We start from the raw sequence: 23,697 nt of genomic DNA on the forward strand, positions 1-23,697 counted from the left end.
CTCACCTTATGGCTTGGTGATCCACAGAACGCATGAGAATATGAACGACCGCGTAAGCGTGACCTTTCATCACAACTATTGATTTGTTTGCAACGTACGGATTCCAAACTCGTACCACACCGTCACAACCCCCAGCCACAATAATGTTCCACTCGGGATCGTAACAATGACAGAGAATTCCTTTCCTTATGATAAAGTGAGATTTTCTGCAAAAGCCAAATCAATGTAAACCTTTAACAAGGTGACGCAGTAGCACACACAGAAGTTGTTTTTCATAATATGCCACAAGTAGTTGTCATTTTAATTGGTATGCATTCAAGTTAACCAGAAGAATGCCAAAGTACAATTATGGAATGAGATTAAAATCTCAGCTTACAAAAGCCACTTTGAGACTACCTGAGTACAAAGTTTTTCCTGGGGACAAATGTGGCCAACCACGTTCTTACTCTAATGAACATGATAGGCCACTGACGTTAACACAATGGCTTCGAACGTTGTATTCACGTTGCAAAACAACTTTGTTGCTGCGTTGGGATTTGACTAACGCAATAGCAGTGCTCCTGCGACGTTATTTTCGATTAATCTAACTGACATCTAGCTGACATTTTTTAACAGCTCAACGCGTACAAAAGTCAATAACTTGTTTAATGGAGAACAGTTTTTAGACACTTTCCTCATACGATCCGTTTTCTGCTATCAAGTCTTCTAAATTTGGTTGATACTCCAGAATCGACACATTTTATTGCGACGGAGTTGTATATTGAAAAGTCCTACTTGCTGCTCTGGGTGGTAAGCTGGGGGCACACAAGAAAATGGTCCGCTGTTTGGGGCTTGATGCCACAGATGTATGTACCTTGGCCCGTGTTGTAGCCCCACTTTACCACTAGATTTAGTTGGGCCAACACATACTCGAAGTCGATTCAAGATTTGCCTAGGGGCGTTTGCTCCCAGGGAAAGGGACTTTGATGTGGAACCTTCATTTCCACGAGTGAAGGGACATTTTCAATTTTTGTTTCTATTGCTTAAACCTAGCTTCACATTTTGTTAAAATTAGTGGCTGAACGTGTGTTGAAACCTTTTTCTTGATTTCAACCGAGTTCCATGCGTTCCTGAGTGAAGTAAACAATTATTGTGACACAAACTTACTTAACGATCTGCGGCTTTTGCTGAGAATTTACACTTCCCTTCTCGGTTATATCGGCGAAGAACACTGCTGTTTCAGGTTTGATGCAGCAAGACACCAAACTTTCTTGATCCTAAAGAACCTTGCATTAGAATGTAAAGCAACAAAACCTTCTCAGTAAAATAACATGTGAGGTTTAACAAACATTTCTTTAATTCACAATTTTGATAGAGAGGTGACTTTCTTTACCCATAGACAGATAAAACCAAGCAACCACACGGCATTTAACATCATACATGTTATTGATGATGTGTTAAATATCTGATGTTATTGTAAAATCAGTTATTTTCGTTACTTGAGAAGGGCTAACTTGACTATGGCCGAAAACGTTCGTAGTTTATAGTTTTATGTTCACTCTAATTGTATGATGTTAAATGCCGTGGGTTGCTTGGTTTTATCTGTCTATTTCTTTAATTAGGTTTAAAATACAAAACCAAAGATGATGGCAGCATAGCTTATCCTGTGATCTTAAACGACAGACTACGGCAAATGTACTTTACCTTTATCGTGACGCTACTGTACTTACCTTAGTATTTTTGTAATATCGTACAGTCCGAATCCAATCGTTGTGAACATTACGAAACCGGGATGCTCGAAGACCGTGCATTTTGCCACACAACACCCTTATCATGGATATCTTATTGTTAATACACATTGGTGCAGAAAACAAGCTCAAATTTGGATTGATGTAAAACCGAATCACTGTAAGACTGCCACTTGTATCGCCCCAAACTAAAATGGCGTTTTGTGGGTCATCGATATCGTAGCTGTAGTCCATTGTGAGGGCACAATACCTCAAGTCTGCAATAAACATGGAGGGTTATTATTATTCATTTGCATCAGACAAGAATGTCTATATTCGAATTAAAAAATAAATAAATTAAATGGCATGCAGTTTAATACAAACAGCAGTGGCGCAAAAGTAGCCAGAAGACAATTCAGCACAAACACTAGCAGATACAATAAACTGCGGTCAGCTCAGCAAAATTTGACGGATTCTTCTCTTTAAAGAATGAGAGAAATGAGTAGATCGCAAAGAACAAAAAATCAAAAAGATGGCACGTGGAGCATGTCATTGTAGTGTTCCAAAATTTTCGATTAGTACAAAGTGTCAAAGGACAGTAAAGCGTCAAGTAGAGAATTGCAAGATTTATAGCAACGTTGAAAGAAGGCATAAAGAGATTTTTGCAAGAGAGCTTTAAAAGTTGTAACATTTGCTGAAACTTGATATTCACGTGCACAAGCAAAACGAGGTCTATTGTGTAAAATTTCGAAACGAGTCGTTATAGGCAATTTTAATCCTGTTGAACGAAGATCGAAGGTAATTGTTCCATAGTTGACATGTATAAAAAGATGCGCAATAAGAGCGAAACAACATTTTTTTTACTCTATTGCTGAGTTACAAAAAAGAAACTAAGAAAATGCCACAGGGAACTGAATTTTTTTTTAATGTTAGTCACGTTCACCCGCGACTTTTTCTGAAAAGGTAAATTTACCTGCACCTGCTTTTTGGGGTAAAAACCACTATAGTTAGAGCAATATTCTGGGTTTCTTGTAAAATGAAAAAGAAACTACCTGTAAAAACCACCTGCGAGTCACATTATTCTTGGTATAAACGATTGGTCACAATTTCTGAGTTTACTGTAGTTACGTGACAGAAGTTAAAACGCTTGTTTTCGTAACCTGCGACCCTTATCAGCCTGTACCTCTACAGTCAGTATAAAATTAACTGTCCTACTTTATCAAAGATGACACCCTTGATGGAGTTAATTTATGATAAAAAAGAAGTAATTTTAACGAAATCTTAAGATGAATAAATTTGGTTGAAGACAATTCATCTACCCACCTCGTATTTGAAACCGCTTTTGTATCATGTTAGTCATCATTGTGTAGAAAGATATTTCGTAGTCAGTCGAAGCTACAGCAATTGTACTGCAATTGGGCATGCAAACCATATCAGTAACTGACAACCCGCGTTTGGGGTTTATAGCACTGCCTTTAGATCCATCCAAGGCGTAGGACTTTTGAAGATTCCAGTCAAGATACCAAACGTTCAGCATTCCATCTCTTGACAATGTCAACCACCTGCTTGCTGCGTCATCAGGGTCATTGATGCCCAGATTGTTGAATCTGGTTGTGTAAGCCTAAATATTCAGAAGATTAATTCGTTGATACAAGCATTTCACCAAACTGACTAAGCTACGACTCTTAAAGTTTATGAATTTTGAAAGTCACTTCAAACGTTTTTCGTACTTTGTCTCGGCTCCTATGCACAATCATTCCCAGATTGGATGATGGTGGAACAAAATTATTTAATCCCACCGCTATTGGTGTAGAAAGCTAGCTACAGACATGTAGCTGACTACGAACATTTTGTTATATTGCTTCACTGCACCGCACCATTTGATTTTATCCACGCTCTACTTGACTGCCTTCAGCAATGCTTATCTCGCCACCATATCAGTTGTTTTCACATTGATTCAACGTCTGATAACTAATTAAATGATATACTCACTGGGTGAAGTCTGAAATCAGGGAGAGGGTGGCATACAAATGAAATGAGATTGGCTCAGTAGCCGAGTGGTTATCGCTTTTGGCTCGTGCTGATGGATCTGATCGATTTCAGATCGGGTCAAACCGAAGACTTTCAAAACGGTACCGATTGTGTTCTTTGTTGCATAATGCAGTGAGGATGTCCGGTAATAATGTGAAGACGCTAGCAATTGTAAAGCGACAATAAATAAAGTCATTGCGTTATTATTGAAATTACCTGAAGAAGACGAATGCTACATATGGTATCACAATGCTGACAACTCGATTTGATAACCAATGGATTTGGAAAAGGACAGTCCTGTTCCAAACTGAACATATTTTTTTTCTCTTGAAATTCAAGGAGCATATATGAAAGATACTCCCCCCAGTCCAATGTTCCGTCACAATTTGTGTCGACCTATAGTAAACAAAACAAACTATAGAATCAAAAATCACTTCCATTGCAAGTTGCCAAAATAAGTTATCAGAACGGAATTAAGTCCATAGAAGCTACGTTCTCAAAAATTAAATCTTGTGAAGAATTAATTTACTTTTTTGTACCTTCCATTCATGCAAACTTAGTTAAATTTTCAATGCGACTAGCATACGCGAGTTTTGCAAAGGTATAAAGACGATATTTTTCGAAAACTTTTCACAAGTTTGAAATCTAAATTGTAATTGCGTTATGTGTAAACCATGTAGCCAAGGCCACTTTGTAAACTATTTTTCAAAAAAGCTTAAAAGATTCAGCATCGTCTTATAAAAAGCTTAATGGTTGCTGATATATATTCACCTTCATGAATAACATTTCGAGCTCTTCATCGTTCACGTCACTCCCCATCGTTTTCTTCATGGCAATCCTGAACTGTTCGAGATCAAGTCCGCTTCCTCCTTTACTGCCTAACAAAACAATTGGTTCATTGAACAACTAGACATTCTTATTGTACATAGATGACGACGTTAGGCGTACAACGTTCAACAATAAATTGTGCAATGAGAGTTGATAAAAAAAAGTATTGGTTCAAAACGTTGTCATTCGGTTTATGTCGGATTTAGACAATGCGTACGATATTATCCAAAGAATTGTTTCTTTAAATGTCTAAGTTTTAAAATTTATTATGTAATAACTAATAAGTTATTTCATCTCTTTCGATAATCTACTGCTTGGTATGGTAGTAATCATATGAATTATTGTATTTTGTCTCTATCGAGACAACATGTAAGATAGCAAACAGTCAGAAGTAGCAAAAGACTATACAATCATCGGTAGTTCAGCTTCACCCATTGTCGTGTGACATTAAACATATTGCAAAGACATAGTGCTTTAGCGGTTTCGAACAGGCGTTCTTTCGAACGTCACACAAAAGTACTCGCTACTCGATCTTTCAGCCGACGAGTGAGCAGGCAAACCGCTTAAAAAATATCAGTTTGTCTTGATACAGTTTTAAGTTTCTAGCACTAGTTGCAACGTTCATCTGATGACAGTGAAAGTAAAAGCAACAATAAAAAGTTGATTTATTGCTTCACTGACGTTTCGCGCACTATGACAATGCGCATCCTTAGAGCGAATAACATACAAAATAAAATCGCAAAACGTCAGTGAAGCAATACATCAACCTGTTTATTGTTGCTTTCACTTTCATCAGAAGGACGTTGCAACTAGTGCTAGAAACGATAATTATTCTGATGAACACCCAAGCTTTTCAGTAGGCTATTCAAATTTTTAAGTGCCAAGAGGAACTATAAGTTAGAACACTATTTTTTCGGAGTAGAATATAATGAAGGTTATTGGAGGGCCAATTTGTACCGTTCTCGGTTGCACCGCAGTTATGTCTTTACTAAGTTATGGTGTAAGTATAAAAACAATACCCTCGTTGAATATATGTTCCAGTCTCTTCAGATGACTAAAGTTCATTTGATCATCAATGCTTTGTGCACGCAAGCGCCGCCGCCCTCTCTGTAAAAGATTGGCAAATATGACGTAAGAATGAGTCAGCATATATCGTGGTCAATCTTTGAAGCATGAATCGTAATCTTCTTTGAAACAAAGGGAGAGTGAAAAAGAGAGGCCACGCAGTTTTAGAGAAAGAAGACCTTTTGTTTGTGTATAAATGGTAGCCCTTCGAAGGGTACTAACAATAGCACCACGACAATAAGATTAGGCTACATTTTATGAGCTGAGAAACACTAAACCTGTAAAACAGTCATTCAGTCAGCTAATTCTTGCATCTTTAAAATAGGCATAGGCTATAAAGGTAAAATACCGGTCAGTTTAACTTATTTAGCTGTAGCCTACTTACAAACAGACTAACAGAACTTACAATTTATTAAACCCAGTGTATAATAAATTGGGTGAGCCTAGTTGCTAAAGGAAAGGCGGCCGAGAGAAAGGAACTGGCCGCTCTATTCTCGTTAGTGCCGAAGACTTATGATGATGAGAACCCTATCTTCTCATCCCCCAAAACTCAGTAACTGAGTATGGGACCTTTACATTTACTAATAGACCTAACTGCTCAACAATTAATTATTATGTAATTAGTTGTCTCGATAAAGAGAACAAAGATTAACAGCAGCCTTATATTCTTAGTTACATACCTTATGGGGATGACGAAAAACAGCCTTTTTTGGCTTAGATTCTTCGTTTTCCAACTGGCCAGTTGCTTGGGATTTTCTATCATGCGTAGACTGCTTGGTCTCATAGTTAGCGCTGTATTGGTTAAAAGTGCTATAAGATAGTTTTTCTTGTATTAACTTGTGTCTGGTGGTTAAAGAGATAAGCTAAGTAGATACAAAAGCAAAGTGACCAATCCTAGTATCCACCACCTTCAAACAGGTCATTAATTGCCTTGCCGAGACAGAATGTCGTAATCTCGATGGGCGTTCAAACCGCGTTAGATGGAACGACGTCCTCTGGAACGACATTTTCTCCTATTTTATGCCTGCTTCAAACTCAGGGATATCTAGAGAAGGGGATATGAAGGCTCGCAGCGATTGCCTTATTCTCATATGACACTACCAGGGCGGTAGTTTGTAGCGCGTTAAACCTGTGTTTTTTTTAAATCATAGAAAGTTTTGTAGTGCAGCTGGTACAATGAGCTACAGAAGACAGCTAGCAAATGTTACGTAGAGCATATTTAAAGAATATTTGTTTACAAAGACAGTTGAAAAATTACCAGTAAGCTGTTTTTTTTTAACAAAGCCTTTGTAGTAGGCTAGATATAAAGCAAGTATATGGGTAGTTGAATTAACAAGCAACCATGAGCATGTTGTGAATATCTATTATCTAGGCTTGATGTTAATAGCGCAATGCAAGTTATCATAACAAGATTTATTAAACTACTATCGGTGCCAATTGTCATTTTACGATACACACAGATTATTTACGATAAACAAAAGCCCTTCTATTGTCAGACGTAATAAAAGCCTTCGTATCCCCTGCTTTAGATATCCCTGTCCAAACTACAGTTAAAACTGCCGGACTGAAGTTACAGTTACGAAACAAAACAATCTGGATTCAGCTCCTGAATTTTCTGGATAGCATTAAATCATCATAACTACTACGGTACCAGACTTGACAAATAAGCATGTCAACCTGTAAAAAATAAGTGGAGTAGCCTACCTGTGTGAAGAACTGTAACTTGAAGAATTGGAAGGACTCGGCGACCAATTGTCATCATCGCTGCTCGATGAACCAGTCCCAATACTGGGGAATGGTACAACTGGTTCTTTTTTTACCGATCTAGGTGGATGAGGAACTCCCACGCTGAAAGTAGGCAGACGCAGCAGTTCCATAGCGGTTTAGATTTAACCTAGAAAGCAGAATAGTTCGTCATTGACTTAAAAAAAAACAACAGAAAATAGCAAACTCTTTACTAGCCTATTCTGTATAATGCAATGTGATTATTGGAATTTTTTAGGAAAATGGAGAGTAGGCTATGTTGTTTATTGACGACGTGTTTACGTGACAACAGGAACCTGCCACTGCAAGCTCAATCTCAAACACGTCGTGTCTAGGCAACGTAAAACAATGTAGCCTAGTAGGCCTACGCAATGCTATATTGGCAATATTTTTCTCAAACACATACCGTACATCTTCTTCTGTACATTAAATTGAAAACAGTTGACACAGTGCGTTAAAATTGTTACTGTGATATGAACCCAATGATCAGTTAAGGGAGCTTTGCGTTTTATCATCCTTGAGACAGTGGCGGTTAACCCGGGTAGGTGTCGAGATCAGCAATTGGATTTTGTAAAAATCCACTTTACGCAGATCTTTAGCACGCGTTAGATGGCATTGTTAAAAGAGCTGTGGTATTCGGTTTATTCTTCCTTGCCATAATTATAAAGAATTTTATCCCCAACTTACGCATATTTAAGTAGAAAAATCCGATAAAATAAGCTAACTTCTATTTTAAAAGTTATCTAAGTTATTAAGCTTATGTACTAGTCAGGCTTAGCTAAAATGATAACTTAGTTAAATTCATGCAAGAAATTTAGGTATTTTTATAATCTCACCTTTTTTCTGTCTTTAGCTACAATGTTTTTTTCTTTTTCTGCGCACTTTACGAAATTTAACTACAACACCAATACTCCTGCGAAAAACGATACAATTCAAAAACTTTTGCCGCAATATTGTAAAAAGCATAGCTGATTCACTTCATTTAAGACCAGACAAAAAATTAACTATTCATGAAACTCTTGAAAAAAAATATGAATATGCAACTTTAAATTGCAATCATTTCGTCGCAAAATTAACAGAATATGCTAAAAATATGGAATTAATAAAAAAGCCTCATTTTATAATTATGACATCACACACGGGGTGTTTGTGATTCAATATTATGACAATTATTGCCTGACATTTAACAATTTTTTTACTGGATGAGCAGTCGTCACAGGGAAAAGTGAATGCCTGCGTTGCCCATCGTTTTTCCGCTGTGGTGGAGATTGGCCGATCTTGCTCCCAATCATGGCCCACTATCTCTAAAACTAGTGTTTAGAAAACACGTCAGGGAATTGTGCTGGATACGTAGGAGCAGCAGGCTTAGAGAGGACAGGGACCTTTTGGTTCCTGGCCTGGTTTAGGGCCCGGGATCGTTAATTGTATGTTAGGAAAATCTAATCTCTGCTAATTCTTGTAATTTTGTGTAAACGTCATCTAAAATAAAGATTTGTTTTCCCTTTGGTGTGTATTTTAAAATTATCATTTCTGTAGGGGTGACAATTGACTGGTAGACCGTATGGTCGTTTCGTTGTCTCCCTGTCGGTATGGGAACTTGTGCCACTTTTGCAGTGTATAGGCTATACAACTTGCATATTTCGACCGTGTACTGTTCGTGTTTCTGGCAAATAAACCATTGATTGATTGAATCTTTCCAGTGGGCTAGAAACTGAAGAAAACATCGTGTTTTCTTTAGAAACTCATCGCGATGTACGTAATGCGTTTGTATCATGGCTCAGGATTAATTTTTTTTAAAGTTACGGTTACAGTATGTTCCTTTCGGTGGAAAACTGTCTTTCCTTGACAAAACCAGGGGACAATAGTGAAATAGTGTCAATAGTGCCAAGCCCAAAATTATCCTTTCAACAGTCATGACTTGGAGTGATAAGGAACCGGAAGCTATTTCAATAAAATCTCTGATTTCCACCCAGGGTAGATAACACATGAACATTTAAATCTTGGTTGCAAAATCGAGGAGCAATGAATTCAAATTGCCAAAAAGAAAAGTAGACAAAAAACCTTATCGGTTGAAATTTACAACGGTTAAATTTAAATTTAACTAACGGTTAAATTTAAATCGGTTAAATTTACAACGCTACAATTTATTCTAAGTTTTAATGTTGCTGGGTCGAACAAGACACAATGTTGGAAAAGTTTAAATTTATTAACAAAAAAAAAATTCAATACTTGAATCGGGGCGCTTATATTGACAAAGATTCAAACACATCGAATCAAAACATCAAAAAGTGGTTACGACACTTTGTTGTGATAAACAAGGTTTAAAAGCAACTAAAAGGCAATGAATAGTTGGCAAATTTACAACGTAAAAAGTCACCCAAAATGAGGTAATATGCAAATTCACTCTGGTGTATCATAAGGCACGGGCCTTCAAAAGAAATCGCATATACAAGCCATGCATAATCAAGAACAAGCGTTTGTTGAAATTGATCTCAAAAATAATATTAATACACACAAACCGAATGAAACAAAAAGCAATCGGAAGCACTGCATTGAGTGAGGAAAACATATGAAACGAAATACAGAATTAGACGGATTTTTAAAGGACGGAAAATGATTTAAAGCATACTGTGGCACATGATTCTTTCAAAACTAAAAAGTTTAGTTATTTTATCATTTCAACGTCTTCAGATGTGATATTGACATCTTTACCATCAATACTTTGATTCACGATTCAGTTTAAAACACCCTCTGATGCAGTGAGATGCCACGTGGCTAAGAAGAGTCAGTAACCGGGGATGGAGGAGGGTTGTACAGAGGTGTGGAATAACTTCGCTCGGTCATTGAAGGAGAGGAGCGACGGGAAGCAGAGAGAAGAGCAGTCGCCTCATCACCTTCTTTCGAAAGAGCGTTAATCCGGTTGGTAATCTCCTCCACTTCGGGAGCGTCCTCCACCTCTGTAGTGCAGCATTCGGACATGTACTGGCTCCGGGGAGTAGGAGGAGGAGCATACGGATCAGAGTCCGAGTTCATGCCTGAAAACTGACGATTATAATGTCGTCGTCTTCCAGTGCGATGGCGGCCGCACGAACGCGACTCCGCGCATGAGTCGCCGCAGCGTCGCGATGATGTAGAGCCGCTCGACGACGTCATCCGATGCTCGCCAAACTGGTGGCAGCAATGGCGGCAGCAGGAGGGATGGCGATAATACGGAGGAGGAGGTTCGTATGGAACACTTCCAGAATATCCTGGGTGATAGCTCCTCCCTTCAATGTCCTCACAAGTGTCCGTGGTGCAAGGAGTAGGAGGTGGGGGTCCGTGACCAGCAGGAGGCTTCATGTGTGTCCTGAAGATCCAACAAATGATTTTATCCTCTTAATTTTTGGAAGCAAGAGGAACGTTTATTGAGAGTTAGACACAATACTATCATTTTACATTTACATCATCATCCACGAATGATGTCACGTTGCCATAGGTTACAAAATGACAACTTAAGCTGTACCTGTGCTTGTGGCCACTCTTGCATCTATGGTAAGAACTAGAGCGCAGAGATGGACTGTCCGATGAGCAGAAGTAGTCTCCCCCACAGGTGTCGTTTGGAGTTTCATAGGAATTCTGGAATATTATAGCGACTTTGAATGACTTTTATGAGTAGAAGATTTATTGCTAATGCTAATTCTGTAACAAAAAACTGCGGAAATTTAAATGTAGCCTAATACAAAAGAAAAATAGACAAGAATTAACGGCCTTGAAGCCGTACTATCATTATTTTATAATTATTACCACTATTTCATGACAAGACTGTTTAATCATATACAAACATCGCGACCGAGGCCTAAAGATTTTAGTGGATGAGGTAAGTAGATTACCAGTGGGATGCGTTTAACACTTGAATTGTTCGAAGCTCCAGGGATGCCAGGTCTTTCTACAATCTGTCCATTCCAGCAGGCCGGCCATCCGTTTCCGTTCGTTGCTGCTTGGGAACCGGCACGATTGGAACTGTTAGGGGGCACTATGGACAAATTAAAGTAGGATGGCTTCTTACGGCCTCCAGTGACGGTGGTACAGACCGGGGCTGAATCGTTGTGAGGTTGAAATTCTACATTCAGATTGAGCTGCCCGTTGGAGTGGGTAAACATCACCACACCTGGAGGATATCGGCTGCCGCTGTGAGTCTGGCGAGAAATGAAAAGTTGTTAGTTTCGTAATCAATAAGTTAGTTTTTCGCATCTTGCCTAACGTACATATCACACCACGTGATCTGTTTGACGCCGTTTGCAGTGACCTTTGAGATTCTCGAGTTTGTTGTTGAGCTAGTCAGAAGCATTGTGCAGTTTTTGTTTTTTTCCTGTTGATAAATTCAATATTTAACCATTGTATTTTGTTTAGATGTAAAAGTACTGTTATTCCTGAAGAGAACATCTTGTGTTGTCGAAAACGTTCGTAATTTGTTTCTATGTAGTTTTCTTTATTGACTTGTGCAAATATCATTGTAATAAACTTAAATACGTTAAATTTAATTACGTTGCTGAGCTTTGTGTGCTTATGGTTCTTAATTAACAACTTAGACAACTCTTAAATTCAGCATGAACATTCTTGCCTGCAACAACCAACCACTAAAAGGGCGACATGCGCTAGATCTCCAACAAGTTTGGCATATCAATAAACTAAATGTGCTTTGACGGTCAAATCGGTATTTACAGGGCGAAAAAGTACAAGGTTTAACTCTCTTAAGATTTGTTTTATCGACATACCAATCTTTTGGTAAAAATCATCATTCTTGAGAAATGTCTAGCAACCGTCAAGGTTTTTCTACGTTTCCAGTTGATTGCAGTGTTGGTATACTGGTTGGTTGGTTTATTCTACCTAGCCTTCCTTTTTTGTCTTGGTCACAGAAAATTAAAATAACATGATCTCAGCAAAATCCGTCATTTTTACATCTGCAGACGTTGAATCAATGCAAAAATAAAGTATTTTGCTGTCTGGGGTGTTTCTGAATCCGCAACTTCTAAGCAATCACGTCACTCAACAAAACCATGAGAGACTCACCACGCAATAGCGGAACAACACAACGAGTCCCACTAGAACAGTGCACCCGCATACGATGCCAATCACGATTACCGCCGTGTTGTCAGTCTCCTGTTCTACGTGGGCTCCGTCTAAACAGGAACAGATCCTCATTGTTATCGCTGTTTCAATCACAAGTACAACAAAAGCCAAACACGTGCAGTCATGTTCTCACTTAAGTGAAACTGATAGGTTCACAGAATCAAACTGTATGAAGAGTAATTATGGTGTTTTTCTATTTAAAAGGCAAAGTTAAGAAACAATGAAAAGCATAGATAGATGAGACAACAACTTAATTGGATTGAATAGCAATATTCAGAAAAACAACACTCAAAAGCAACACAATGCATAGTAGTGTTAAACCTGGTAACAAACCTGCACTGCAATGTTATGACCCGACAGGCCCAGCTTGAAAACATTTTGTATCATCACATGAGTGCAATTAAACGACATTAATTTAACTGACAGTTATGAAAACAAACGGGAGCAGCCGTAATGAGCATCAACAGTTCAGTTTATCGTCCTGCCGATGTGCCGACAGCGATTTGTCAGATAAACCCGACAAAAGCAAGGTTAAATTAAATTAGTTCTTCTTGTTAAATTAAATATGTTTAACTGACTACAGGAAAACAGCAACACAAACTCACGGCAGTCATCTTCGTCGTTCCCATTCAGGCAATCACTCTGTCCATCACAGACCAAGTCACGTTCTACGCACTCAGGATGGACGTCCAGCAAACTCTTCAACACGTCCGCATTCTGCATGGAGGTGGTGAGAGGGCCGCATGCAAACTTTCCTTCACATTTTTGCTGAAATGAAGACGCAAAAGTTCATGGTAAGTTCAAGTTAACGGAACTTTGCATTTCACGAAAGAAGTCTGGGAAAAAGTTAAGTGAGCGATAAAAAACTTACGAAGAAATTATAACTCCATATGACAGACGCCAAACTAAACATGCGGCAATTTATATAACACGTTCCAGTTGTATGACATGTGACTATGGACAAGAATCGATCCGCATGTTTCAAAGATAGAAATCGATGGAGCTCTGATTGCTCTGTTAACTCACAGACATTATATAAGATCTGGTCGAAAATTTCTTGAAAAGTTTTTCGTTTCTTGAAAAAACAAAACAAGGCGGTTTACAGGCGGCATGACGAAACTGAAACATTTTAAATCTAGAAATTTTCTTCAACCAGAACGAGAGTCAATTGAACACTTCTCACCGTACCGCAGTGCCGACGACCGAGAGCATGCTGTGGCACAAAACCGTAACAAAATTCCCAAAACGTCAATCGCAATCAGGTTGCGTTCGGGCAGACCTCTTTTGTGCTACAAAACTGACTTATAATTTGACGTCAGGTAAGATAGATCGACAAAGTTAATCAAGTCTATGTGTTTGTACCTCTGCAGTGTCGCAGTCTAGCTCGTCGGTTTTGTCGGTGCAATCGGCTGTGCCATCGCAACGCCATTCCAAAGGCACGCACTGTTGTTCACGCCGACAAGTGAAGTGATCAGCATCACAAGTAGACGGTTCGCCTGTTTCAAGGAAGACTCGGTCAGTAATTCGTTTTTTTTACAACAGAGAAAACTTTATGTGGTTGGCTTCGGTTTGGTTGAAATTACATCATTGCTACACGACACGGTCGCAGTCAGCAAACTAGTCATTTTTCATTGATTCGACGTCTGTAGATGGATGGTTAGAAACTGGAAAGTTTCCAAATCAGTAGAAGGATAAGAGAAACAAGACCAACATTTCAAAAGCACACTTGGCCATGGGATGAGGCGAATGAGCTTGAATGAAACAAGTAAGTTACGCAGCACTTACCACATTGAAAGTTACCGACGAGAGCTAAGTGATCGGGGCAGGAACAGCTTGTGCTGCCGTTGTCCATAGCAAGGCAAATGTGTGAGCACCCACCGTTGTCGATCGAGCAGGGGTGTTTGGCTGAAGACACAAACGAATCGTTTGGCTTGACAAGAAAAATTTACTCATCAGATCAATTAAAAACAAAGCATGCCTATGAAGTTATAACTTTCCCATTTTTCAAGTCCATTTGCTATACTGTTCCTTTCAAAGTATTCTCAAGAAAAATAATATCTGATATCAGAAGTACATTAAAATCAAATAATAAATTCAATCACATACAGTATTATTCATCAAATATAGTTATTACTTTCTAAAACCTCTACAGGCTGTTTCACCTCAAAAGGGGGGTCATCAAAAGGTCCTTATTCAAATAAAATTTATTATTGATATTATTGATTTATTATTGATGTATTCAAACAAATTCTATTTCAAGTAGATTCTATTTGAATAAGGACCTTCTGGTGATTCCCCTTTTAGGGTGAAACAGGCTGTAGAGGTTTTAGAAAGTAATAACTCTATTTGATGTAATTTGCCCTGCTTGGCTTTTTGCTTGGCATTGAGCACTTTTTGTAATATTAATAGTATTTATTGTTTGCAGTATTATATGGATATAAAAATATTTCATGCACTATTTCATTCATCTTACACAAAAAAATTCTTTAAACAGTACAATGGAGAGATCACTAAAAAGAAATGTGGATGAAAGTCTAACAAGACCAAAGTTTCTCAATCGTAGGTAAATAACGTTTCTTGGGGAATTTTTATCCGCTATCAGTGCAAATTAACTGAAGTTATGCAGACGCCCTGCATGAAAATGCATCAGTCAGGATCTCAAAATAGTTGATGGGAGAAGATACATTTTTATAAGCGATACAAGCGGTAAAACGAGTGTAAAAAAGTTAAATACCCCTGGCCCAGAACATGCATGGCACGTGAAAAATAAGAACAAGCAGTCGCGACATCTTCGATGTTCACTTCACAATGTAGATATTAACGACCTATTTTAGCCTGATGCTGCGAGTTCCCCGTGATAATACCGAATTGCACTAGCTTTCGGAACATAGTTCCCTAGTCATGTGCTATGACTAAGGAACTGTGATGTCTTCAATGTTATTTAATTCAGCAGTGGACGCAACTGGGTGATGCTACTCACCTAATGCGCTCGCATCCATCGCTCTGACGCTGACAACGTCACGAAGGTTTTTCATTCTGCTTTGTATCTTCCGACGATTCGATCCATCAAACTTGTTAGCGCACTCGATCAGACCGCTGTCCGTATGTGCGTCCAACCAGTAGATTTCCTCACCGAACACAGCCAGTCCAACTGGCTTCTTTAAACCGGTGTCAACCAGACTTGTCCGGAAGCTTCCATCCAAATTAGCCCACTCTATTTTTGTCTGATCAGCCCAATATAGTCTGAGGAAACGAGAAAAAAATCAACTTGAAACCTCGTAAAGTTTAAACTTAACCTTTGAATTACTTTCAGGTTAAACTGAGACAGCTCTTGCCTTCACTTTTTTAGATTTGGCAATAACAAACCCGTAAAGCAAATACAAGAAAGTTGACTACTTCAAAGCACGGGCTAGTATACACAACACGTAGAAAGCATACCTTTGCGTGTCATCATCTACAGCGAGTGCCGAGACATTGTGTAAGTCATGCTTGAATAAGATAACGCCATCCGATCCGTCAAGACCTGCTCCTATGATCTTAAAGCGGCAAGAATACGTGTTGCGACATGCACTGGAGAAGTAGAGTCGCCTGCAACAAACAAGTAGCAAAGAATGCTTTCAATCAGTTGGATACTATGAATCTTCTTTCGTTCGTATGGGGAGTGCTTTGGTGTGGAGGAGTGGGTGGAGTTTCATCGGGCCCAGATGTCCGGGCATTCCTCAAGCAGCCAGTTGATGGTAAAGTCGTTCAGGATTGACAGACCTAATGCCTTTGGTGAAGTCGGGCAGCCGAAAAGTATGTGACAAGGAATAATTAAAGCAGACGCTGCTATATCACACGCCAAATGAAATGGGTTAAAAATTAGTCAAAAACTGATTTTTTGCATTTTTCAGAACAATGGCATACGGTAAGAGACATACCGTGAAGAACGATCTAATAAAAAAGAGTTAAAAACTTAAAGACGCCCCAAAGACACAGAGAAATGAAGAAGTCGATGCAGACAACTGGCTGACCTTGTAGTTTCGGGATGAAGACCAGGCTTCTTTGAACCAAATTGGAGAGAGAGAGGAAAAGGAGGAAAATAGGGAGAGAGATATAAAGACACGGTTGCATCAAACAAACACCTTATGTGTAAAATGACATAAAATTGACAGAGTTTACAAAATAGATATAGCAACCACCTAGCCAGAAAATCAGTCCTTTTTAACATTGGTTCGATGTCTAAAGACGTTGAACGTCTGAATCAATACAAAAAAAGCCTGACTTGCTGACTCGGTAAGATAAACTCACCCTCTTAGTGAGTCGATCGCAATCTTTCTGGGCAGAATCTCAACAGTCCTCCTCCCGGCTACTTGCATGTGGCTGGACAGCACTGTGCCCACCGGACGACCATCGAGTCGCATCACTTTGATCTGGAATATCGTTGAGAGTTGTTACATTAGCATCGCTTCTTCAGACCTTTAGCTTATGCAGAAATGGCAATCTCCTTCCAAAACATTAATCAAAACAAATTTATTATTTTCGAATAAAATGCAGTTGGCCAGTGCCCGAACATCTATTTAGCTACGCGGCAAGGCAATCTGGTTCAACATTGCGGCTACATCCATTGCAGTGGTTCCAGCAAGGACTACATTCTGCGTTGGAGAATTATTCTTGCGTTGAAACAAGAGTCACTTGCAAAAACCGGTGATAAAATTAATTCGGACATGGGGGCCAAGCATTTCATAAAAAATATTACTTTTGATTAATTTAAAACTATCTTTTTATAGCCAGACAAATTAAATCTGAACCAAAGTGGCAAAAAAATATTGAGTGCGGCAATGTAAAACACAAATGTTGTTCACTTTATAACATCTGGCAACGTTGCATAGATGCAAAAAGGGCAACTTATGTCAGCTGAAATTTTACATAACAATGTCCGGCTAACTATTTCCAACCGCAAGTTAACGAGGTTGGTTTTTAGCATCACACACAGCTTCCATGGAACAAGGGAGCAATGCGTATGCTTTGAGAAAACGGATACTTACAGAGTTGGAGATGCTGTCCGTCCAATACAGAAGCCTGCTGTATGCGTCGACTGCAAAGTCGAATGGTTGATGACGTGTACCATTGTTACGTAGAAGCAAGCGTACCTGTGGATATCAAGTGAACAGTCATTTAATCACGCGTCAGAAAATCACGTACGATCACACTAAGTCAGGAAAATGATTCTTATCTCTTGCAATGACTGCAAATCTCAACATGAGATTCCATATGTAATTATGTATGTGAATAAAAACTGTCAGATGAACAGTTCAAATACGACAAAAGTGTGAGGGTGATTAAATGTCGACAAACAAGAGCACAATCCAAAGCACTTGACAACAAAGATTACTATAGTGACTACTATACACTACATACGTAGAAATACTGCCAATTGAATTCTATGCTTTCTGGAACAAGCAATTAGAACTTTTCATTTAAATATATGAACCTCGTGTTTTGAGAGACTCATCATATATGAAAGTTAATGACATTGATCAGCTGTTCTGAATGAAATGAACAAAATTCACGTCGCCAAAATGAACTCATGTCTGTTTCCATTTCAGCATTGAAATCCTGCTGTTAAACTGGATTCACTGCTTTTTAATTCCGAAATTCATATTGCTTCACGGAGAAAAAAGCGGAATCTATTATAACAAAAGCCAAACGAAAATAACTTATATTTGCACCTCAGAACCATTGAGTCTAGAACTTCTCAATTCTCCCAGTTTACAGTCCAACCAATACACCATTCCAGCTAACGGGTCATAATCAATGGAACAAGCATCCTGCAAAGTATTGTTGGATAATATATCCACTTTTACATTGATTCAACATCTACTGAGATTGCATTGTCTCTGGGACATTGAATCAATGGACAAAGGAAGTGATTTTCTGGTTAAGGCAGGTATGAAGAAATATTTTATGCTTTCAAATAACCAATTCTCAGACAAAAAAGGGAAAAGAACTTTTAGGTGACTATCATCTTTCAAAATCACCTGTATTCCCCTGACAGGGATGACGGCATCCGGGCTAGGGCGTGCACGATTTCTTCTGGATATGGAACCATCAGGAACAACAGCCACATCGCTCCCAGGACGCAGGAAAACGATTCTTGTGATGTAATGAGTTTGACTTAATAGAAGAAAATCCAAAGGTGCTAAAGAAAATGAGCAAAAATATGAAAGAAGTGTGAAGAAAGCTACACAAGTACACAACACACATACGCCAAGTCAATTAATTCGCTCCAGTAACGCCAAAAAGCTGGGGAAAGCTCTCAAGTTAAACAAATTTTAGCGTAATGCTATCAAATAGTGCAATAACAACGAAGACAAAAAACCTTAAGAAGTCATCCAGTAGAAAACAACCGCAGTGATTAAAACTGTGCTAAAAGATGTTGCTGTGTGTATCACTCTTGTATCTGCTGTATGTATCGTTTTTGAAGTCGCGGTAGGCATACTGTAAGTCACCTGAACAAGTGATGTTGTCTTTGTTTAAGTAATAATGGGAGGGACAGGAACAGGTGTGCCTTCCTTCTGGCAAGCTCAAGCATAGGTGCTGACATCCGCCGCTACCATGAGAACATGACGTCACGCCGCTTTGACGTGACGCGTGATAGACCATGATGTCGTCAATGTCACTCAGTCCAGATTTGGTGACGTGGCTAAAAATTTTCAAATAGTCAATAATTCACACAACAGTGAGTAACAAAGTAACAGCGAGTATTATAATTAAGTAATAGTGAGTATTGAAGGCATAGAAGTTTTGATACGCAATGACATTGGGTAGAGTTCAGCAACTTAACAATTGACAAGTTTTTCGAATGTGCTGCCTAGTGCGATCAACACCCTGAAGAAAAAATAAAGGCTTGAGTTTGTGAGTGGAATCAGTTTTAGTAAGAAAGTGCATAGTACTATGGGGTCAAAATGCAAGCAAACTCCACAACAAACAATTCAAGATAAAATAGCTTTCTTTATGTTTAGCGCAGTGAGATTTAGCGACTTGGCTTACTACTTTCAAAACGTGGATTTAAAAAGTAGATCTTTGCTCATTTCTTCACATTGAAAGATGCTCATTTTATCTGGTGCTTAAACGTACTTGTCTCCAGTGATCTTATTGGTTCGGACGATTGAGTTACGTTTTGAATCCGACCAATAGACGTAGTCGTCGTACAACGTCAAGCTGGATATAGTTTGCGTGGCGCCTCCCTTCACTACGTCAATGAGTTGATCGCCTGGAAACGAAGAAACACAAGTGAAAGTTTATCAACAATTCCACTGAGCAAAACAATGATGCTCCTACCCAGACAGCAAAATCTATCTAGGTAGCTTGAAAAATCCGTTTCATTGAACGTCTGGAGACGTTGAATCAATGTTAAAAAGATTTTGTTAGCGGGGCTGCATATTGTAACCTCTTGTGCTGCATTTTTACAAATTTAAGGTTTAAAAATGTTAAATACGTTTTCTAAGCAAACAACACTTGTACATTCTCAAAATTTATATCTTCCTGGAGTGTAAATGCTCCTACAAAATATCTATCAGTATTTACCCTTGAAATAAACTCTGTTTAATAACAATAAATAAAAAAACAAGACATACCGTGCATATCGGACGACACTATGGTGTTGATATCGAAATCCACCCAGTACAACCTCTGTTCTTGATAGTCGATGGTTAAAGAATTGACCCTCCCTGTCTTTCCCTTGTTTATTTGCATCACGTTTGAACCGTCCATGTCTGCTCTCCTTATGCGCGGCACTCTACCCCACTCCGACCAGTAGATAAAGCTGAAAGAATCAGGTTTAAAAACTTTGGAGAATTAGTTTTACAATACCACACACACATAATGGACAACTAATTAATTGAGTTCATCTTGCAGATGAGTTGGCAGCAGTCATGTTATTCCATCTATTCATAGAGTTGAAAAACATTATAGAAACATTTGCACTTGTTGTTTTGTAATTATTGGTTTACTAACACTTGTTGTTTGCAATTGTTTGAATAATATTGTTCAACTCTACAAGCTTTTTATTGTCACTTCAATAAGGGTTGTTTGAGTGCTGCGGTACATGTATGTGACTAGAAAGGTTAGAAAGCCATGAAATATCAAGCCAAAGATTGACTTGGTTTTTACCCGTTTGCAGGGTCCAATGCCAAACACCGTGGACTTTCTATGTCCTCCCATACAACCGATCTCCTGCTTGGCCTGTCCATGTGGGAAACTTCAATACGGTTCCTGGAGGAGTCGGCCCAGTAGACGTTCCTTCCGATCCAATCCACAGCAAGACCTTCCAAGATCTCAATCCCAACATCAACAAACTTTTCCTCCATGGATCCGTTCATGAATGACCGTGAGATCGTCTGCAGAAGAGGGGAAACTTGTAATAAATCAACAAAAAGTAACATTTTTCTGAATTATGTTGCTCAGCAGTCGAGTGCAGCAAGAATTGACAGCGATAGACACGTGTTTCGCCCATGAGGCTGGGCTCACCAGTAACTGATGCCAGAAAGAACGTTCCGTTCCTTTCTACATAATTTTCCTGAATTGATGTATTCGTGTAGTTATAGCAGTGTTCGTCATGTGAGACCCTGACCCTATGCCCTGATACTCACATTACCCGAATACACTACACTAAATGCATTCTCACCATGTGATACTTTTATTAGCACCAAAAATATCAAATCCTGGTAGTGAAAAGGCGATATGACTTGTTTTTTAATCCTGGCAGGTTCATTAATCATATTAGATCATTCCGACTGAGCTCCGTGCCTTGTGATCACACCTCATGAATTGTTACAGTTCATTCATGAGAGGTTATGACGACAGGTGTGATTGCGCAACAATCGGTTGGCTTTTAACTTGGTTTTATCAAGGCAAAGTCTCAAATATGATTAGTTTGCCAATTGCCACAGATGTGCGTTCTCGGCAGCCGAGTTCAGCAAAAATAGACAGTGATAAACACCGATATTTCGGCATGTTCATTCTTATTTTTCTGGAGTTTGGTTCGTCAAAACCCAAAAACATTGAATGTAAAAGCGGTCCATGAACAAAAATCTCCCAAGTAAAGACGGTCTGCACATCGTCGGTGGTTATTTATGAGTAAGAATAGGTGGAATCACACAAAGCACATTGCTGGGTTAGTGGCTCGTGACCGCGAGAAGCTTGTATTATTGGTAGCTTACCCTGTCTTTGGTGTTTGTCCAGTAAATACGATCGTCTGCTGCTGAAAAGTCTAAAAAGCTCGCGTCAACTTGACGAGAAAAAGGGATTAGGGAATCCCCTCGTGACGTATCAAGGGATATGCGACGAATGCCGCCAGTTTTGGTGAAGGAGAAAAGAAGAAAAGCTTCGGGGACAATGCAGTTCTTCATGGTGGGTGAAAGTTCCAATCCAGAGGGGCAGTGACACGTCTCGCCCTAAAGATTGCGGAAATTTAGAACCGGTACAAGCAATTGTAAATTTAACGCGGCACACAAATGCACTAGAGCAAGTTCAAATTATAACAAAGTGCAATTGTCAGCAACTGTCGCCTGCGTAGTAGAGTGTCCTAAGAACAACGTTTGTCGGTTCGACGCCAATTAAAAGCAAACTGTTTGTCTTGAAATTGATGACACGTTTAAAGGCGGACACTGGACACGAAGCAGAAATCCAAACTCAATTAAAACAAGAAATGAAGAAGAAATTAACGCAATACGGCGAAGAGGTACACAAAGTAGGAAACAGGACATCATGTCACTGTCGACCTGTCGCAAGGACATCTCACCACAGGGTACAGAGTAATATTAAAACTTTTAACTGCAATGCCGACTGGTTAAGATGTTTTCAATGTTATACTACTGATGAAAACTATTTGAGCCGCCTCTGAATCTAAGCGCACAAATGATGAGAAATAAAAAGTTTACAAGGTACGGTTTACAATCGAGTAAATATGATATGTCATCAAACGTGACACTAACATTGGTGTTAGTTGCTCAAGCTAGTTTTATTGGTCAAACCTTTTCCTCATAACTCTTCTGCACAAAAAAAATTGTGTGATTTAAGTTTCAGTCGACGGTTATATTTGACTTTTAACTACCGCAATGTAAACCGACATTTTATCGCATACCTCTAGCTAGGCTTTCATAATAAGCTATTCTGGTGAAAAAAATATGGAAAAACAAACGTGAGTAATTCGCATCAAGTCATCTAGTGGTGAGATGTACTTGTACCCTGTGGTGAAATTTTCTTGCGACAAGTCGGCCGTGGTCAGTTGTACTGCGACAGGTCGGCCGCGACAGGATGTAAATACATTTTCATTGTAGCTGATATGGTTAACATGTGAATGTATGCTTTACAGTTAGCCCCGGATCGAAGCTAGCCAATAAAATAGGTATCGCAGGTTATCACCAGCCGGAGAAGTTCGAGAAGCTAAAAAGCGTGAGGCCATATCTTTGGCAGGACACTTGGTGGACACGAAGATTGGGTTCCTTGCCTTCTCTTCAAATAATTTAAATCCTCAATCACTGGGCATGAATCTGGGAGTTATTGCTGCTTGCATTCCCTCCACATTATGCAGGTCACGTAACAAGAAAAGCATCCACAAAATAAAAAAAATGTCCTAATCTTAAAAAGTTTAATATCAAACATCATCAGCACAAAGTAACCAACCTCCGGTGTGTACAGACACAGATGCGAACACCCTCCGTTGTTCACGGCGCATGGGTTCGTACCAGGAAGGATATCCATGGATGTTGCTTTCACTCCAAAGATGTCCGGTAGCTGATCGATGAGGATGCGCCTGGAGTGACGATCTCCTATCTTCATCCTCTCTATCCTGCGCCTTTGCCAGTCCGTCCAATACAAGTAATTACCCAAGAAGCTGAAAAATTTACGTCTTATTTACAAAAACTGATGTTTTAGTCCAGAATTTCAAAAATTTGTAGTTTCAAATCAAAAATTTGTAGTTTCAAACAAAAGCTTTTGAACGCAGAGAAGAATTTTACGAAGAGTGCCAATGTGAACTAGGTTATAAAAGCGTAACATTCGAACGCACCTTAAACCGAAGATATGTGGAATTTCGTCAGAAAGGACTGTTTTTCTTCCGGTTCCGTTCAGAAAAATCATCTGGATGCTATCGTCTTTGGCATCGGCCCAGAACAACAAAGAACTATCGCGATCCAAGGCTAAACCTAGA

At 39.1% G+C, this 23,697-nt stretch overlaps 2 protein-coding genes across 2 annotated transcripts in view; both read right to left on the reverse strand.

Moving 5' to 3' along the window:
* The window catches only part of LOC145784487 (WD repeat-containing protein on Y chromosome-like), a 29,057-nt gene extending 20,748 nt beyond the window's left edge, over window positions 1-8,309 (reverse strand). Inside the window, exons 1-10 of the mRNA XM_082596314.1 lie at window positions 8,231-8,309; window positions 7,335-7,524; window positions 6,311-6,422; window positions 5,585-5,672; window positions 4,509-4,615; window positions 3,954-4,133; window positions 3,030-3,327; window positions 1,710-1,984; window positions 1,147-1,256; window positions 6-206 (exon numbers count right to left, since the gene is read on the reverse strand). Coding sequence (XP_082452440.1) covers window positions 6-206; window positions 1,147-1,256; window positions 1,710-1,984; window positions 3,030-3,327; window positions 3,954-4,133; window positions 4,509-4,615; window positions 5,585-5,672; window positions 6,311-6,422; window positions 7,335-7,507 — 1,544 coding nt within the window. The 5' untranslated portion in view covers window positions 7,508-7,524; window positions 8,231-8,309. The remainder of the gene's footprint in view (window positions 1-5; window positions 207-1,146; window positions 1,257-1,709; window positions 1,985-3,029; window positions 3,328-3,953; window positions 4,134-4,508; window positions 4,616-5,584; window positions 5,673-6,310; window positions 6,423-7,334; window positions 7,525-8,230) is intronic.
* A 1,278-nt stretch (window positions 8,310-9,587) lies between these two features.
* The window catches only part of LOC145784209 (low-density lipoprotein receptor-related protein 6-like), a 29,790-nt gene continuing 15,680 nt past the window's right edge, over window positions 9,588-23,697 (reverse strand). Inside the window, exons 10-29 of the mRNA XM_082595985.1 lie at window positions 23,557-23,692; window positions 23,172-23,382; window positions 21,707-21,940; window positions 20,658-20,884; window positions 20,123-20,310; window positions 19,623-19,758; window positions 18,995-19,188; window positions 18,524-18,684; window positions 18,215-18,313; window positions 17,531-17,635; window positions 16,794-16,915; window positions 15,942-16,091; window positions 15,484-15,746; window positions 14,289-14,408; window positions 13,866-13,999; window positions 13,109-13,271; window positions 12,444-12,553; window positions 11,264-11,569; window positions 10,897-11,009; window positions 9,588-10,740 (exon numbers count right to left, since the gene is read on the reverse strand). Coding sequence (XP_082452111.1) covers window positions 10,170-10,740; window positions 10,897-11,009; window positions 11,264-11,569; window positions 12,444-12,553; window positions 13,109-13,271; window positions 13,866-13,999; window positions 14,289-14,408; window positions 15,484-15,746; window positions 15,942-16,091; window positions 16,794-16,915; window positions 17,531-17,635; window positions 18,215-18,313; window positions 18,524-18,684; window positions 18,995-19,188; window positions 19,623-19,758; window positions 20,123-20,310; window positions 20,658-20,884; window positions 21,707-21,940; window positions 23,172-23,382; window positions 23,557-23,692 — 3,743 coding nt within the window. The 3' untranslated portion in view covers window positions 9,588-10,169. The remainder of the gene's footprint in view (window positions 10,741-10,896; window positions 11,010-11,263; window positions 11,570-12,443; window positions 12,554-13,108; window positions 13,272-13,865; window positions 14,000-14,288; window positions 14,409-15,483; window positions 15,747-15,941; window positions 16,092-16,793; window positions 16,916-17,530; window positions 17,636-18,214; window positions 18,314-18,523; window positions 18,685-18,994; window positions 19,189-19,622; window positions 19,759-20,122; window positions 20,311-20,657; window positions 20,885-21,706; window positions 21,941-23,171; window positions 23,383-23,556; window positions 23,693-23,697) is intronic.

Source organism: Aplidium turbinatum, chromosome 15 (genome assembly GCF_918807975.1).
Source record: "Aplidium turbinatum chromosome 15, kaAplTurb1.1, whole genome shotgun sequence".
NCBI classification, from domain to species: domain Eukaryota; kingdom Metazoa; phylum Chordata; class Ascidiacea; order Aplousobranchia; family Polyclinidae; genus Aplidium; species Aplidium turbinatum.